General features: G+C 49.9%; 1 protein-coding gene and 1 long non-coding RNA gene across 3 annotated transcripts in view; both read right to left on the bottom strand.

Annotated features, from left to right (window-relative positions):
* Positions 1-837: 837 nt before the first annotated feature.
* On the bottom strand, positions 838-5,918 carry LOC140716526 (uncharacterized). Its single transcript, XR_012096309.1, has 2 exons — positions 2,016-5,918; positions 838-1,186 (listed from the first exon to the last, which is right to left on the bottom strand). It is a non-coding gene; the product is annotated as an uncharacterized lncRNA (long non-coding RNA).
* A 274-nt stretch (positions 5,919-6,192) lies between these two features.
* LOC140716525 (RNA-binding protein Nova-1-like) overlaps positions 6,193-18,763 on the bottom strand; it is a 271,491-nt gene continuing 258,920 nt past the window's right edge. For both annotated transcript variants that reach the window (XM_073029332.1, XM_073029333.1), the window contains exon 4: positions 6,193-16,302. In XM_073029332.1, coding sequence (XP_072885433.1) covers positions 15,295-16,302 — 1,008 coding nt within the window. In that variant the 3' untranslated portion in view covers positions 6,193-15,294. The remainder of the gene's footprint in view (positions 16,303-18,763) is intronic.

The raw sequence follows: 18,763 nt of genomic DNA, 5'->3' as shown, positions 1-18,763 counted from the left end.
ACGATTCTAGCGATGGGCCAGATTGAAAAGGTGAGGGTGTCGGGGCCCAAGATGAGGGACGGGCCAGTTCAGTTTACTCAGCTTTGTTTTGAACTAAGAGTCCGTGAACAAACTCTCTCTGTGGGCCTCAGTTCTGAACGCTACTTACTTGCGTTTATCGTTTGCATTAATTTTTCCTTTTTTCTCTGTGCATTGGGCATTTGATGATCTTATTTTTTTAATGCCTCCTTTTGGGTTTCTTTGTTTCGTGGCTGCCTGTTAGGTTGTATAACGTATACATACTTTGATTTTAAATTGAACTTTGATGCGTCGATTGTGTCAATGACCAATGCGGCCCGAGGTTCTGCTGGGGGCAGGCGGCAATCGCCGCCATGCTTCCGGGGCTAACATCGTGTGGTCAAGGCCGCGGATCTTCGGAATGTGGCAGGAAGCCAACGCGGTCACAGTGAGAACGTTCAGACGTGAGCGGGATCGAATCCCGATCAATGCCGCTGTGAAGAGTCACGCTACAGTGGAGCTCCCTTAATCACTGAAGCCGCGTCGATGCGTGATACGAGCTCTGCCTATTGTGGGGCCTCGCTCTCCTGAGCTAGACAGTGCCCAAAGGAACCAAACCCCCACAACAGGCCGAGACTGAGGTAAACAGTGCCCAGGGTCAGGATTGAACCCAGGACACTGGCATTATGAGCCAGTGTTCCACTGTTGTGGTCATCTCTTCTGGGTTTGTACTGGTTTGGGATTTTCCTTTGGATGGTCCTTCCATTTTGAATGATGAGCACTTCCTTGGGGGGGGGTGGGGTTGGGGATTGGTAAGAAAAATAAATCTTTCACAGAACGTTGGATCATAAATAATTTCTTTATTTATTCATTATTTTTTCTTCAAGAACAACCCAAAAGAGAGAGAGAGAGAGAGAGAGAAAAAAATGTTTTTGCTTGGAGGTATTATTTAGTGACACAGAACGCAAGTGGAGGAGGTTACATTACCCAGAAGGCAGTGCGGAGAGAGTGAAGCAATGGAGTCTCACAGGAAGTGACCGAGATGTGATGTTACAAGGTGGAACCTTCTGCGATGCGTTGCTCACAGCTGGATGGAGAATTATGTGCCGTCTTTTTTGAGCGGAGTTACTCAAGAAATCAAATGCGTGGCGGGCGAGAGGGGAGACACCTTCGACGACCAGTGGAAAAACTGAAGGGTGATAAGAGAATGGTTTCTGTCCGTGACTGGTGCCTGGTGGTGGTGGGGTGGGGGGGAGGAGGGAGGGTTTGAAGAATGACGTGTCCTGCAGCCACCACCCACCCCACTGAGTTCCCCCTCCCTGTGAGCTCAGCCGTGTTCGGGCCTGATCTTGTTAGGCTTTGCCGTCTCCTAGTTAGATTTTCCCAGAGAACGGGAATGTGAGGTTGTGGGGGTGGGGTCTCTGATTAAGCTGTACGGCACAGAAACAGTCACCCACCATGTCTGTGCTGATTGCTGTGCTCGTCTACACTGGTCCAATTTACCCACCTTTGGACCGTAGCTTTCTACACTCGGATATGGGCCTCTCCCTTCACCCTAACCGTCCCCCACACAGCAAGGCGCCCATCCTTGCCTTATAGGCAAACTCTGGCTCTAAGACCATCAACAGAGTGAGGAACAATTCACCTGGAAATCTTTTGGGGGGGAGATAGTGGAGGCAAGATTCCCCAAGACACGCTTAGCGGCATTGGGGACTTACCAACTCGCCCATGGAATTGCCCTAAGTTCTGTGACAAGATTTAAAGCAACTACAATTGGATCTCCTCTGTCAAGGCTACAGTAAGACCCTAATCCGAGCCCAGCAGTGGCCGGAAGGATTAGGGCATCAAGCTGCGGGAGGGGGAGAAATGAGGGGGAGGGAGAGATCACTGCCAGGGGCTTCAACCACCACAGCACCCACAGAAGCATACTCCGCCCCCCCCCCCCCCCCCACTATATCACCGGCACAGTTTAACAACTGCTTCATGAGGTAGATCAAATCTTTGGATCTTGCACGTACCCGCATCCCCCACTTCTCCCCGGTCCTCTGGTGAGCCTGCTAACTTGTGGCCACGGTGGCTTCCCACCCCGTTCCTGGGTCACTGGTTGAATCAGACTGGGTCTGGGGCTCATGCTGAGAGAGAGAGAGAGACAGATTTCACTGAGTTGCTCGTGTGTTAGAGAGGGGGGGGGGGGGCTGATGCTGGGGTTCCTACAAGTCATCGTGTTTACCCTCGCTGAACTGGAAACTGTAGCAGGGCTTGGGACTGGCTGAAGCCTTTGTCAGCATCTGCCTTGCTGAGCACTGGAGTCAGAGAGGTCCCTCTGGAGATCGTCCAATGTACAGTTGGGTGTGAGTTCCGAATAGGTCAACTGTCAGGCATGGGACGATTCCTGAGCTCCACCGCCATCCCTGTACTTGGGAGACACCGACAGCTGGTCACCTCTGTGTGGTGAGATCCTTCATAATTTTGGACCCACTTGTAGTTTACTCATGGCTGCCGTGGCGTAGGTACTGACCCACGACTTTTCTGGGATGTGTACTCAACATCACCAGTCATCTTCTTGGTGCAGTGTGTTGACCTGTGATCTTTCAGCCCACTGTACTTTGACCTTTCCCCTCACTCTGGCTCACCTTTAACCCCTTCTTTTTTTTTAGTTCAATGACCTTGGGACCTGGATGCGCTTCAAGTTCTGACTCATTGCAGAGTGTGACCATAAGCTGGTCGTGGATCATATCAGGAGATTCTACGACTCTCTCCCCAGAATGACATCAATGACATTATTGGTTCAACATACTGTGGTAGGGGTTCCAAACCTGGGATCCATGGACACCTTGGCTGACAGTAAGGCTCCATGGCATAAAAAAGGTTGGGAACCCTGCTCTATGGGTAGATAGATGGGGAGAGCAAGGGAAGGGGTAGGTCTCATGCAACAGAGGACAAAGGGGCTGAATGGACTGTTGTTAAGCTACCTCCCCAGGAACTGCAGGAAGTGTGTCATGTGCTACGATGTACATAAAATCAAGGCTGTAATGTTCAGACTTTATAAAGCGCTGTCAAGGCGTCACTTGGAATATCGAGAGCAACGTTGGGCCCCTTATCGAAGAAAAGATGTGTCAACTTTGAAGAGGGTTTCATGGAAATGATTCTGGGATTGAAAAGCTTGTCACATGAAGAGCGTTTGGTGGCTCTGGCTTCTATTCTCTGGAATTAGGGTGAGCTCATCGAAACATCTTGCATGTTGAAAGGCCTCGATAGAGTGGATGTGGAGAGAACTATTCCTCCGGTGGGGGAGTCTAACACCAGAAGGCATACCCTCAGAATAGAAGGGCATCCATTCAGAATGGAGATGAGGAGGAATTTCTTTAGCCAGAGGGTGGTGAATCTGTGAAATTCATTACCAAAGACAGCTGTGGAGGTGGAGGCCAAGTCATTGGGTATATTTAAGGCAGAGGTTGATAGATTCTTGATTAGTCAGGGCTTGAAGGGAGAAGGCGGGAGATTGGGGCTGGCAGAAAACGGATCAGCCATGATGAAATTATGGAGGTCTTGATAGGCCAAATGGCTCAGTTCTAGTCCTGTATCTTATGGTTTTATGATTCCAATCCGCAACCTCAATGTTATGTTATAAATACAATTCCATTCACTTGTAACAAACCTTTTTCCTCTGTAACATTCTTCAATGAACGTGGAACACCATGCTGCCCAATCAGACTTGCTTGGCTCTTCCCAGATATCAAAGACTACTTCGGGATTGGTACTCGAGTACCAATCAACTTCTGGGCACTGAGACCAAGGATGATATGGGGAAGCATTTCCCTACACTAAGAGTGATAAAGATGCACAACTCTCTCCTTCTATACACTGTGAAACTATCACTACTGACCTCAATAGATTTTTATTGGTGTAAGATTCTATGGGTCCTCCAAGAGGACCATAAGCTTGTCATGGGGTTGGGAGGTCTGCTTCCCTCAATGACCCAGGGAGCTATGCTGGCTGGAGTTAGGGCTTTATGCTTTGGCTCTTGGAAGGGTCACCCATGCCAAACAGGTCAAAGGGTCGAGGTCAGACGAAGAGTGGTCCACCAGTCCTCCAGGTTCTGGGGTTCGGCTTAGGGCTAACAACCCTGACCGGTCAAACAAAACTGGTACAGAAACAGCAATGAAGAATCCTTCTACACTGGAGTGTGACTATGGACAGACAGAGATGGAGGACCTTCATTGCTGCCCTAAATGCCAGTGGTGTAATGGGCAGTAAGTACGATACAATGGGAGGGTAGATGGGGAGAGCCAGGGAAGGGACAGATCTCATGGAACAGAGGACGATGGGATGAATGGCCTTATGTTAATTTCCCAGCAACTGCACTCTTAGTGCTTTGTGTGTTCCAATCTGTAGCCGCAATACCTTGCCCATTACACATAAGACTAAGTCATATTTGTACAGCATCATGGCCGTTCTCCATAGTTATTGCCAAAGGCACTGGGCAGTAATTGGAGAGTAGGTTTGGCCAATTGGTGTCCTCTATTGATGCAGGAGCACTGATGCCTGCTGGGAAGGCCCAACCCAGGGGGACAGCCATGAGCCTGCCTGGTCAACGCGTCCCTGGACTGCATTGGGATTCCCACAAAACGTTTGGCTGCTTTGTGAGTGAAACTCGATGCATAGCCAGAGGGTCCAACTGGTCAACCTAAAGCAGAGCAAGTTGCATCTCTCTTTGGCTAATGGCAGAGGGAGTTCCCATCGAGTGGGAACACACTGAATGCTGGGATGTCAAGCAATTTTTATCCAGATGGGTTAAGGCTTAGGTGTAGGATTGCAGTATTGTAAATTTTGAAAGGCTTGGATAGGACGTAGAGAGGATTTTCCAATAGTGGGAGGGTCTAGGAACAGAGGGCACAGCCTCAGAATAGAGGGACTTCCCTACAGAACAGATGAGGAGGAATTTCTTCAGCTAGAGAGAGCTGCATCGCTGGAATTCATTGCCACAATCTTCTGTGGAGGTCAAGTCACTGGGTATTTAAAGTGGAGGTTGATAGGTTCTTGATTAGTAATGGCATCCAATGTTATGAGGACAAGGTAGGAGAATGGGATTGAAAGAAAAATATGTCAGCCGTGATGGAAGACAGGCTGAATGGCCTAATTCTCCTCCAAAGTGTTATGATCTTATGGTCTAGCCTAATTCTCCTCCAATGTCTTATGGTCTAATCAGGGAAGGGCCCAAGACCCAACATAGTCCTGCATGATAAATTGGTTGGCCCTAGGATCTGGGGCTCAACAACTAATGAGCACTGAGCCCAGGAATCTCCCCTCAATGGAAAAACCAGTATTGGACAATGAACGCATTAATTGGACAACGTGTTATCTGAGGTGGCTAGTAGAATTTTGCTGTCCTCTACACAACATTGTGTTGGCCCAACTTTAAATGGTGTTGCAGGCAATGACGGGGTCACCCTAGCAACAATATTGGCCATGACCTTTGCCTCGAGGGTAATGTCCTGTAATGGTTGTGGGATAAGGCCTAGCCCATCATTGTGGACCCGCATCAGGTCCACAAACAAAGGCCCCCAAATGGTCGCCTTTAATAAAGAGCCATTTCCATCTCTCTTCCATTTATCCCAACAAACTAGCCCATTCAACAGAGTATGGAAAGAGGGTCAAGCCACATTGATTCCAGCCAATAGCATCTAAGATTTCAACCTCACAGTAAGTCTGGAGTCACTTATAGGTCAAGTTAGGCAAAAATTTATTTTCCTAAGGGATATACTGTAAGTGAAGAAGATAAAGTTATTGACAAACGGGTGGATTTGTGGTTGTTATTAATGGATCTAGATAGTTAGCTTGGATCTCTTAGTTCCTCCCGCACAGGCTGGATATTGGAACACACCCCACCCCACTTCTCCCTCAACAGCCTGACAGCACCTTCTCCATCCAACCCCCATCCCCCCCACCCAACCACCAACCCCTGACCAATACAAAGTTGGCGCTCACTCAGGACAGGTGAATGAACTAGTTGTAAAGAACAGAAGTAGGGAGTGGGGGTTGGGGGGTGTGAATGGGAGGGGGTGGGGTGGGGGAAAGAAGAGGGTGCTGGGGGGGTGGAGTGTGGAAAATCGTGCGACTTGTAAGTAAAATGCATCGTTAGATGGACTGAGATTAGTGATTATGCGAGAAGAATGCGACAAGACAACAGAAATGCAATGAACGAGCCACATTTATATGTTGAATGAGCAAATATGCAAATATAATCGCAGGCACTGCACATTTCACAAGGTATACATAACTCAGCATCGAACATACACAGTCTATTGAACACCAATGATAATTAGCTATCACCAAGTCAAGTAAAACTAAATCTTTATCAAGATTGAAAGAACTTTATCAATAACAGCATTCCCTTTATTTTTTCTTTAATCTTCTCTCCAAAAAAATCGTCCTTTGTCGTTGAAATAAATATCTTTTTCGTATTGTCCTTGTTAAATGCAGCAACAATTCAATGCAAAAACTGAAACGCAAGGAGAGAGAGCAAAACAGCCCATCAGCACCCTCCCAACCAGCACCCCATCGGGATTATTTACAGTGGATTTATGAGGGAGTTGACATGACTCGGAAAGGTAAAGAGAAAAGGACAGGCAACACAAGTGTTGAACAGACCCCTGAAGTGTATGCTCCGTTGTTGAATCTAAACAATGTGTAGATTGCACCTATGTCTTTTTCTCATCCTCATACTTTGTGGGAGTGATCAGTCTACCCAGCTGGGACTCCTTGCTTTCGGTTTCTCCGAAACTCAAAAACGGTGGCGCCCGATGGACAGACTTTGTGCGGTTTGAGGTCAGAGTCAGAGGTCAAGCCATGGGGGTGGATGGGGAGAGGAATGAGAAGAGAGAGAGACGCGGAGACAGAGTGAACGCTTGGAAGGTGACGATGCAGTGTGTTGAGGAAGATTGACGTGCGAAGATGGGATTCACTGAGGTTGTGAAGATGACAATGAATTTCCCAATGGGCCTGGGCCCTAGTTGACTACATCTTCAACCTCTTCAAAACCAATGATGTGGCAATGATGTTTGGGGATGGGGTGAAGCAAGAGGATGCAAGAACAGAAGGTATGATCATTCAGTGGAGGAAGCCGAGGCTGACTTCCGATTTGGCACTCTTATGCACAAGGTTTAGAAATGTAGGTGGGTCTAAGGGGAAGAAAAACGCCTCCTTACATTTCTTCAAAGCAAGTTCTCCATGATAGACCAGCACAAACTTAATGATCCCCCTACCTACACCAGAGTGTGAGTGAGTGGGAGCAGGAATGGGGAAAGTGGCCAGCAACTGATAGGACTTGCATAAAATAATCTACAGACCCATCATTGGAATGGATACATTCAAACCCCACCCTCCCAACAACGTGCCATTAACGCATGAAGTTCTGGGCTTCTTGCCCGGTCACCATGGCATCTGTTATCTGTTTCTAATTCAACCCTGGCAAGACCGAGGCTTCGGGTGAATAACAATGTGGGGAGGAAGTAGAAAGCCCAGGATGGAGAGGGGGAAAAAATTGGGCTCACCTGGCTAGACCTTGTCTATACCCCAGGTTCACTGAAGAAAGACCACCGACCAGGCTGCTCCCTTGGCTTGTCTGGGCCTCATGACGGCCGCTCCCTCTAAATGGCTCTCCCACCAGGAGAAGCTGTCACAGGATGAGGGCTTTCACAACAGCAAGCATCAATGAGCTGGTTTGACCTCCATCTGCACACACATGCAGCTTGCAGGGACCGTGAAACGTGTCCCTAGCCCAATGATCAGTAGCTCCAAATGAGGCTCAGCTTTCTGCTCAAAAACCGCATCTCCACACCTTTTATTGGAGTCCACACAAGCTCTGAGAATCATTTAGTCTTCTCCTTTCACAGCATGATTGGAGATGGAAGAGCCACCTGGTTAACTAACATTCCCAGCTCGTATTTCCTCTTTTACCCTCTGGAATGGACCTCCGACTGAGACGTGGCCAAACTTGATGTCAGGAAAATGGACTATCTACGTCTTCAGATATTTCTGGAGTTTCTTCCCTACCTCAAGGTGTTGACAAGTGAGGCTCCTCAAGCCAGTGTGAGTTTGGTAACTAAGCACGACCAGGAAGCGCGGGGGAGCAGGGCCGTGGGATATCACTGAGTGTTACCTAGGAGGGGGAGGATAATTGAGATCAGCCCAGGGTCAGTACGTGGAGTATTTGTATGGAGAATGGCCACATGGAGAGGGATAATTATTCAGGGAATCTGTAACCCAGGAAGGAATCAATACTCAAGCAAAGGTAGAACGTATGATATTGTGTGTGTGTGTGTGTGTGTGTGTGTGTGTGTGTGTGTGTGTGTGTGTGTGTGTGTGTGTGTGTGTGTGTGTGTGTGTGTGTGTGTGTGTGTGTGTGTGTGTGTGTGTGTGCACGTGCGTGTATATATCTGTCTACCCATGTGTGCCTCTTTTTGAAAGAGAATCTATGAGCTTTGTATATGTGTGCATATATATTGCCTGTGCATGTGTTTGTGAACATGTGTGTACGTGTGCACATAGGTATTAAGCACATACAGGAATGTTGTACGTTAGACTGAAAGAGTACAGAGAAAATTTGCAAGGATGTTGCAGGAATTGGAGGGCCTGAGGAAAGATTAAGTGGGTTAGAACTTTATTTGCTAGAGCATAGAAGAATGAGGGGAGGTTTGATAGAGGTATACAAAATTATGAGGGGTATAGGTATGGTAAAGGCAATCAGGGTTTTTCCAGCGAGGTTGCGGGAGACTACAACTAGAGGCCATGGGTTAAGGGTGAAAGGTGAGATGTTTGAGGGGAAACTCCTTCACGCAGAGCGTGGTGAGAGTGTGGAATGAGCTCCTGGTGCAAGTGGTGGATGCAATTTAGATTTTGATGTTTATGAGAAATTTGGGTAGGTACATGGATGGTAGGGGTATGGACTGGGTGCAGATAGATGGGACTAGGCAGTTTAAATTGTTTGGCATGGATTAGATAGGCTGAAGGGCCTGTTTCTCTGACCCTATGTGTGTTTTATGCGTATGTGTGTGTGTGTGTGCATATATGGTATATGCATTGTGTGTGTGTGTGTGTGTGTGTGTGTTTTCATTTTCCTGCCTGTGTCTGGGTTTGTATCACATCATTAACCTGAGTGCAAAGTTTGTATTCATGTCTAAGTAGTTCTGAGCCCTGACTCCATGGGTAGAAAGTGCCCCCACACTTAATTCTCCAACCCACCTCATCACCTGCCATCTCCCAGTGGCACTAAACTCCCACGACCTTCATCAACAAATTCCGCTAGCTCCCATCGATGTCAAAAGGCCGAGGATTCCCAGGGAGCTGCACATTCAGATTTGAGGATGTATGCAGCAACAGCTGAGAGCATGGTTCACTCATTGGACGGGAAAGAGCTGCAGACAGCCAATCATAGGTCTTAGTCCCAAGGAGGACGCAATGAGTCATGGGAGAGGAAAGGGTACTGGAGCGAGGAATAGGGAGACTAGGAATGCTCCAACAGCGTCATCACTCACAGGAAGTAGAAGTCAGAGGTTTGTTGCAACACCAACAACTCAAGGAAAACTAGGAGCTCAATAAATCTCCAAATCTGAGCTAACGCAGGCTGTGGACACACAGGCAACACACAATGGCCCTCAACAGAGTCAAAATTTGAATATTCTAGATAATTTCAACTCTCCTTCTCTAAATAAAAAAAATAAGCACGGTACACTCTGAATTTGCATTTACATTCTCACAATATTCCTGATATGTTGTTCAAATGGCACTAGCAGTTTCTGGCATTAGACCAAAAAAAAATCTCATTTCAAAATGTCGTTTTAAACTTTTTTAAGAAGCTGCGTTAATTCTGGCAGTGAAAACTGCGTGTTTTCAGGCTGACTAACGAGGGTTTTCAGGTTCGCTCGTTCTGAGCTTGTTCGTGGAGAGTAGAAGGCAAATGGGGAGGAGCTGCAGAGCCTGTTTAACAGAGCAAGCGGCAATCTGAAAGGCTGGGGCTTAAACTCATATGGAACTATTTCAAGCTCGGGGAGACCGAGTGAAGGATGGAGACTGGGTTGCAGGTTTCTGACGAGATCTTGTGTGTAGGACCATGGGGTCAGATTGCAACTGTGGGTGTCTAGCTTGTGCACAAATGTGTGTGTCCCTCTAACACGTTTAATCTGTCCCCCACAGACGGGCCCCCAATTGTGTTGGGTATCTCCTTGCTGAAGCAAGACCTCGCACTGGCAAGTACACAAAGCTTGTGAAGTGCACAATGACCAACCCGAAATTCACTTCACAAGCCTAGCAATGTATTGAGGGATCTCTTGGGATTCACCCCCACTAGCCCCTGGCCTTCTCCCCGCAACATTGAAGAGCCACTTGCCTCACTGCCTTCGCACTCCAGAGCTGTTTCAGGACCAGGGACAGTTCCAAGCAGCGTAAAGCAGAGAGGAATGCTAACATAGAGCCATACAGTATAGAAACAGGCCATTCAGCCCATCATGGAATAGTTCAGCCCATTCACTATTCCCCTTTTCACTCACCCCACTTTCCCATCACCTACCCTGCCGCCTGCCCCTGGAGAGACATTAACAAACTGGTTACTAGACAGATCTCTAACCTTTTTGACAGAGTTTGCCCGTCCATGGGAAGCTGATTCCAGAACCACCCCCATGGACAGAGTCTTGCCTTTGGAGCCGGGCAACTCTTGGGCCTGTAGCCTACTCCTAAAAAGTCATAGAGAAGTCCATCACAGGAACAGGCCCTTCAGCCCATCAAGCCAGTGCTGAACCATTTAAACTGCCTATTCCCATCGGATAGAATCAGAGAAAAGTCTGGAGATACTTTCTAGTGACATTCCAAATGATATACTTAATACCCCAAGCAATTCCTTAGGAATCTGCCCCACTTTCTTGGGAAAGATGAGAGCACTAGTTTCAAGTGCTGTTTTGTGAGGCACTGGGAATATTCTTGTTGGGATCTGAGATAGGGAAGCAGTGTAGGCGGCAGCTCATATGCTGCTATGGCAACAGAGGAAGACACCCTCCACCCCCGTGGGCCAGTCTCACCGTAGTGCGGAACCTGACTGGCACCCTTCTCACAAATGACACACCTTTCTAACAGGTGTCAATGAAACCCTCCTGAGCTGCTGCAAGACAGATCCAAAAACAGGCTGTAAGCTCCCTCTGAGTAAAGATGGGATGAACGTGAAGGCCTTCGATTACTGTGTGGCACTAAAGAACCACTAGAGAGGATGGGATGGGTTGAGAGAATCTCCTTGATGTCTCAGTCTGGATCTTCATTGGTCAAGTCAACACTCCTCTGGTGGAACAACTTGGACAGGACCATCTTTGACAGGGATCCCAGGAGGGGCAGGAGCCTAACAAAAGCCAACACCAAATTTCTCACTCCGCCTATCACCTCCAAACTGGTGTCAGCCCTATATTTTGGCCAGGACAGGATAGAAAACTGTTTGAAGGGCCGAATGGCTTCCTATCGTTTTGCCCCGTGGAAGATACTTTGCCAGGGGTCATGTCTCGCCCACCCTTCCCCTCGCCACGACCCAACGCCCTTTTTGGTTTGGCACTAGCCTGCCCACCCCTCTCTGGTGATGGTGGTGGGTCAGGAGGAGCTGTAGTTACAGTGAGCCCTCGATGGGAGTCCACAGGAACCTGGATTCCACAAGCTGCCCACATGGCTACCTGCTGGACCTGGGTGGCTCAGGACGTCTGACAAGGGAGACCTAGTCAGTGACTTGGAAACAGGGCCAGGGAGCAAGTAGGTGGGAGGTTATTGCTTGAATGAGGTTGGTCTTGTCGGTATTTGGAATCCATGGATCATCTTTACTCATGGATCCCTGACAGCTACAAACTATCTTCACTTGTGGATCCCTGGTATCTACAGACTATCTTCACTTGTGGGCCCCTGGTCACTATGACAGGGTTTGTTTGTGGAATTTTGGCCTCTACCAGCACCCTTACTGGTGGATTCTCTAGTCCCTCCGACCAGCCTTATCAGTCGACCTGCACTCTCTGCGGGCGAACTTTGTTTGTGGACCATTAGTCTCCTTTAATGGCCCCCTGTCCTCAGTGCCCATCTCTCTCTGTGGAAGCCAGTTAAATCCTCTGTGAGCCCCCAGACTCTTTCTCACTGCAGCTGCCTCTCTCTTTCTCTCTGTGGACCCTCCCCCCGCTCCCGAGGACATGAGTATCTAACTAGCTAAGGAGAATTGTGGTCCTAGTGACAGTCTCATTTGAGATACAGCACATAATAGACTTTTCCGGCCCTTGCAGCTGCCCAGCGATCCCCCAGTTTTGTCCTAGCCAACTCATGGGACAATTTACAATGACTAATTAACCTACCGGCTTGGTACATCTTTGGACTGTGGGAGGAAACTGTGCAGTAATGGGGAAAAGATACAAACTCCTTACAGGCAGCGGGGGGAATTGAACCCGGGTCACCTGTACTGTAAACCATTGTGCTAACCACTACACTACCGTGCTGTTTTTGTGCCCACCTCCCCCCTCTGGCCCTACAATCTCCTTGACAGTCTCTCTCCGGGGAATCCCATGTTCAGTGGCCATGTCCCACTCCTGGCATTTCCCCTGATGACATGGTTGTGAGCTTCAGGTCCGGCCAAGTGTGACAACACACACACATAACACTCGCTAGCCGTGCTCACTGTTGGGAAGGCCTATCAAAAACCCAAGAAATGGGGGTGCAGATCAGTGGTAAATATTGAAACTCTTTCAATTCTGCTTCCTTAACACCCCCCCACCCCACACACATCTCCCAGGATTCTCCAAGCCAAAGCAAAATTGGCTGGTTACCAACCCAACCCACAGCCCAGAGGCAGACAATATACCCTCACCACTTCATGTTGGTCCACACAGGGCTTCTCTTAAACTTCCTAAATATTCCAAGTCTTCTCCCACTGGTATCCTTAACTTTGAGGGCTCCTTCACTGTTTGCCTCAAGCACTCCCTGTTGGAATGGGCTCCACATTCCCACTTCTCCCTGGGTGAGGAAGTTTCTCCTTGGATCGCTTTAGTTCAGCTAGAGGGCTAGGAGGGAGGGGGTGGGTGCCGAACAAGAGGCAGAATGGTGTCTAACATACTCTCGGTGTGTTAAAGGTAGCCGCTGCTTCTTGCAAACACGAGGAAATCTGCAGATGCTGGAAATCCAAGCAACACACACACACAAAATGCTGGAGGAACCTGCTGCAGGCCAGGCAGAAGAAAAAGAGTACAGGTGACATTTCGGGCTGAGATCCTTCTGAAGGGTCCTGCTGAAGAGCGTCAGCCCGAAACATGGACTATTTACTCTTTTCCACAGATGCTGCCTGGCCTGCGGAGTTCCTCCAGCATTTTGTGTGTGTGTGTGTGTGTGTGTGTGTGTGTGTGTGTGTGTGTGTGTGTGTGTGTGTGTGTGTGTGTGTGTGTGTGTGTGTGTGTGTGTGTGTGTGTGTGTGTGTGTGTGTGTGTGTGTGTGTGTGTGTGTGTGTGTGTGTGTGTGTGTGTGTGTGTGTGTGTGTGTGTGTGTGTGTGTGTGTGTGTGTGTGTGTGTGTGTGTGTGTGTGTGTGTGTTGCCTCTTCTTGCTCTCCCGGAGAGCTACGGTCTCCTAGCTTCAAGCAAGTCTGTACTGAGGGTCAGCATGGGGGTAACGACAGATGTTCTGGGGGGAAGAGGGGGAGATCTGATCTGCAATGGTCATTCAGGAAGGCAGGAAAGGGAGGCCCAGAGAGAGAGATAGAGAAAGAAAGAGAGGGAGAGAGAGAGAGAGACTGGGGTGATGGCACTGAGCTTTAAGCTTGGACAATCACTCCTGTGTTCACATTAGCTGGGGACAGAGGTAGGGCTCTAAACCCTCCAACATCACCTCGGAGTTTCTAGGGTTAGACATCAAGCTGAAAACCTCTGGGAATGCAAACTCTTGAGTTTATACATCCTTTTTATATATATATATAGGTTTTGATAAAACACTTATTGATTAGTGGCAAAATCAGCTGATGTTCAAACATCTCCAGTGGGTAAAGGAAGATGAATCTGTTTGCTGGGCCGATAGGGAGGAAGAATCAAGCGACTGGTCACAGGCGAGTTTGTGAGGGGGCATTGGAGAGGAGTGTCACGCGACAAGCCGCAAGTGAGTGCAGGTGTCACCCCTCAAGGAGGGAATGGGAGGAGGGCAAGGGGAATTGTAGAAGGGGTTAGGATGAGGTTTGGATGGAAGGGGGACGGGTGTTGATATGTTAACTCCCAAACCCCTGCACCGTGTGAGACTGAGGACGGGCATTTATTCAAGTCTGGAACGTGATGAACACGCAGCTCCATGAGGGAGGGAGAGAAATAGGAGGCGGGGGGGGGGGGGGTGGGGACAGGGGGAGGAAGCAGTTAAGAGAGAAGAGACGATGGCACAGATTGAACAGGAGATTCCGGGCAGGGAATCATTGGAGGCGGGAGAATGGAAGGAAAGGGGAGAAAGAGGGAGGGGGGAGAGAGAGGGAGGGAGGAGAGAGAGGAGGGAGAGGGAGGGGAGGGAAAAGGGAGAGGAAAGGTAGAGGGGAGGAGAGGCCTAGAGCATGAGCAGAGAGGTGAGGTTAGAGCAATAGGAGGGAGAAAGAGGGGATAAAGAAGGGAAATGAGGGGGAGGAGGGAAGAGCAGGGAGGGTGAGGGAAGAAGGGGCGGATAAGGAAGGGAAGGGAAAAGGAGGGAGAGTGAGGAAAAAGGAAGGGGAGATGAGGGAGTGGGAGGGGAAAGAAGTGAGTTGGAGGGGAGAGGAGGGAGGGGAAAGGAGAGTTGGAAGAACAAAGGCCAAGAGAAGGAGGATGGTGCGAGAGGGAGGATTAGGGAAGTGGAAGAGGAAAGAAGATGAGGGAGGGTGGGGACAGGAGACCAGGAGACATAGGCGGCGGCCGGGGGTGGAATGGAGGATCCTATAAGAGGGAGGAGGCCAGCACTAGGAGGGAGGGGCTAGAGGGCAGAGAGAGAAGGAGTCGGGGTGGAGCAGAGAGCCAGGGAAGTGGGGACAGTGGATGAGAAGGGGTGGGGGAAGAGGAGGGGAAAATAGGTGAGTCTAGAGGCAGTGGCCAGGGAGGAACGGGGAGGGGGGGGAACCCAAATCAACAGAAGACATGGTCTCCAATGGAAACGCAGTAAACATTATTTACATATACACAGATCTCTGACGCTTCATATAATATATTAATACAAGACGTTTTAATTAGATCAAGTACTATATAAGCTCCGTTCAGTTTCTGTTTTAAAAAAGCGGACACCTGTCTTTCAGCTCCCGGTTACCCAACTTTCTGGAGGTTGGCAGCACGCACTCCTTGCTCGTAGGTGATCCTTTGGCTGATTAAATACTGGGCGGCTTGCGTGGCGGCCGCTGAGCCGGTGATGGTGACCTTGCGGTTCCTCGTGCCCGGGATAAACTCGCCCTTTTTGGAGATCTGGATGCGGGCGCCAGTCAACTCCTGGTACTCCACCAGCGTCTTGCCGCCCTTGCCCAAAATGGCGCCCACCAGGTTCTCGGGCACGGCGATCTCCACCACGTCCTTGGAGCCCTCGCTCAGCTTCTCCGCCGCCAGGATGGAGCCGGCGGCCAGCGGCGAGGCGGCGCTGAAGTACCCGTTGCTGGCGGCCGAGGCGGCGGCCAGCGAGCCCAGCGAGAAGGAGCCCACCGAGCCGGCCGGGGCGTTGGTGCCGGCCGAGGCCTCGTTGGCGTACGAGGCCAGCAGGTTGGCGGCGGCGGCGGCGGCGGGGTTGGCGCTGGCCGCCACGGCCGCCAGCACGCCGGTGGCCGTGGCCGGGTTGAGGCCCAACCCCAGGGAGTTGGTGTTGTAGCCGTAGCTGGCCAGGGTGTTGAGGGCCGAGCTGATGGCTAGCAGGTCGTTGCCGGTGAAGCCCGAGAGCCCGGCGGTGAAGCCGGCCACGCCGGCCAGGTTGGCGTGGCCCAGCAGGCCGGCCGCCGAGGCCGCGGCCGGCAGGACCTCGGCCGAGTTGGCGTAGGGCGAGCCGGTGGGGTTGGAGTTGGCCACCGGGCCCGAGATGTTGGCGTAGCTGATGTTGAGGCAGCTGCCGCTCTGCGGGTCCTCCTGGATCTTCTGCACCATCAGCTCCACCGCCTTGCGGTTCTGCTCCGCCTCGCCGCTCACCGTCACCACCCGCTCCTGCAGGTTGATGCCCTCCGGCTTCTGCGACAGCTGCACCCAGGCGCCCGACTGCTCCATCACCGCCTTCACGGTGGCGCCGCCCTTGCCGATGATCAGCCCCGCCGTGCTGTTGGGGACGATCAGCTTCGCCTGCGGGAGGGAAGCACAGAGACAAGCGGACCCGCCGTTAGACATGATCCCCCCCGGAGGCTGCACCTGCTGGGGACACGGGCTTGGCCATATCGGCTAATAACCAGCCCCACCGCCGTTACGCCGTCCCGACCCGTCCTATCGCGGACATTCCCTTTGCCCTACGCTTCCCCACTTTCACTCTTATCAAAGTCAAGTTCAATGTTATGCGCACAAGTGCAGTAAAAAACTTACTTGCAGCTGCAATGCATGCATATCGCATCATTTCTGTAGCATTCAGAAGGAAACCAAAAATCAAACGTCTATTATGCACAATTTCTACAGATAAGAACATAATTAGAATGAAAAAGAACAAAATTTCCATTTTACTGTAATGTATTCCAAGTAATTACACTTAGAGACACATATAGACATCCCCCACACTGCACTCATTTCGGAGTCCCAATCCCCGTACATTCCCCTGTCCAGATGTTTGGTCACCTATCCAGATGTGGACGGAATATCACAAATGAGCGTGATGGAGACTGCAGATGTTGGTATCTGGAGTAACCAAACAAACCACTGGAGGGCATCGGCAGATCGAGCAGCATCCGGCAGGGGAGAGGAGCTGACGACCCCTCGGGTCGTTACCCTGCATCAGGCCCGAGGATGCGGAGGGGGGGTGGCCGATGTCGAGAGGAGAAGGGAAGGGTGAGACAGAGGACAGTGAGTGACCGAGGAGGGTGAAGGACGATTTTGCGTCTGTCTACAGTACATCTCTTCACCCCTCCCTGCCTCTGTCACCCGAATCCACCCCTCACCATCCACGGTGAGGCAACTTCTGCCCATCATCCCTCACCTCTCCTCTGTCCACCAATCACCTACCGACCCCTCCCACACCTCTTCCCCTCTCTATACCAGCTCCACTTTCAGTCCCGATGTAAGGTTTGGACCCGAAATGTTGACAATTCCTTCCCACCACCACAGAAACCACTCGACTCACCAAGTTCCTCCATCAAATTTGACCCTGCATGTCTGTGCTGACCAAGATGGCAATCTAACTCACCTCATCTGCCATCATCAGCACCCAGACCAAGCTCTTTCCTCCATCATCAGAGATGCTCACTGCCCAGGCCATGCTCTCTTCTCACTGCTGCCATCAGGAAGAAGATACAGGAGCCTCAGGACTCGCACCAGCAGGTTCAGGAACAGTTACTACCCCTCAACCATCAGGCTCTTGAACAAAAGGTGAGAACTCCACTCATTCTGTTTCTGATATTCCCACAACCGATGGTCTCACTTTAAGGGCTCTTTATCTCATGCTCTCGTTATTTATTGCTATTTATTTATATTTGCATTTGCACAGTTTGTTGTCCTCTGCACTCTGGTTGATCTTTCATCGATCCTGTTATAGTTACTATTCTATATATAGATTTGCAGAGTATGCCCGCAGGGAAGTGAATCTCAGGGCCACGGTGACGTACATGTACATTGATAATAAAATTTACTCTGAACTTCTGCCTGCACAGATTTTGAATCCCTCTCGGAACCTAGTTCAGAACCAGAATCAGGTTTATGATCTCGGACATCTGACGCCAACCGTGTGGGCTTGTGGCAGATGTAGAATTGCTGTCGTTCCTCTCCGCGCCTCGTGGCACATCTGGTGGCAACCTTGCCGCTTCTTTAGCGTTTTGTCTGGCTTTTTCTTTTGTTACGAGCTGCTAGCTCGGTGCTCAACCCAGCACAGATGGAAAACATGCAAAAGAGCCGACCAGATTTGAATCTGGGACAACTCGCTGATCCCACTACACAACCAGCTGACTAGCAGTACAGTGCAAGACTTAATTGTTAGAAGACATAAAATGAATGAATAGTGTAAAAGATAAATGATGACGTCTTTAGTTCTATTTATTTTGAATCTTACAGTGATTTTGACTTATGGAGTACAGTGAAGTAAGGCCATTTGGCCCATCAAGTCCATTCCAACCATCAACAATCCATTTACAATAATCCTGAATGATTGGGTTCAGTAAGAATTCCCTTCTCTGACACCACTATTTCCTATGTGAAATTCCTGGAGAGCCTTTCCAGGTTGGAAAGATCTCCGATTTACATATCAGCTTGTGGGAACGGGATAGAATTCTCCGGGATTATTCTGGAGCCTGGGAATTACCAGGAGCTGCCACTAGGGGGAGCACCAACCCTAGGCATCACCCAGGGATCCATAGAGAAATGGAGCTCTCCATTCCCAGAATTGCTAATTAAACCGGGAATACCCCGGAAAACAAGGCTGGAGGGAACGTGAGAGAACGTAAAGTGTGGAGTTGGAGGAGGAGCTGGAGGTAAAAGTTTTGATTCACACCAGGAGACGTAGACTCGCCACGTGTTATCTGTCCAAACTATTCACTCTATAGATGCGCAGTGGTGTCTACCCTGACTGGTTCCATCGCAGCCTGGCATGGCAACACCGGTGCCCTGGAAC

Source organism: Hemitrygon akajei, chromosome 25 (genome assembly GCF_048418815.1).
Source record: "Hemitrygon akajei chromosome 25, sHemAka1.3, whole genome shotgun sequence".
NCBI lineage: Eukaryota > Metazoa > Chordata > Chondrichthyes > Myliobatiformes > Dasyatidae > Hemitrygon > Hemitrygon akajei.
Note: the sequence above shows the minus strand (reverse complement) of the source record. Positions and strands in the feature narration are given on the sequence as shown.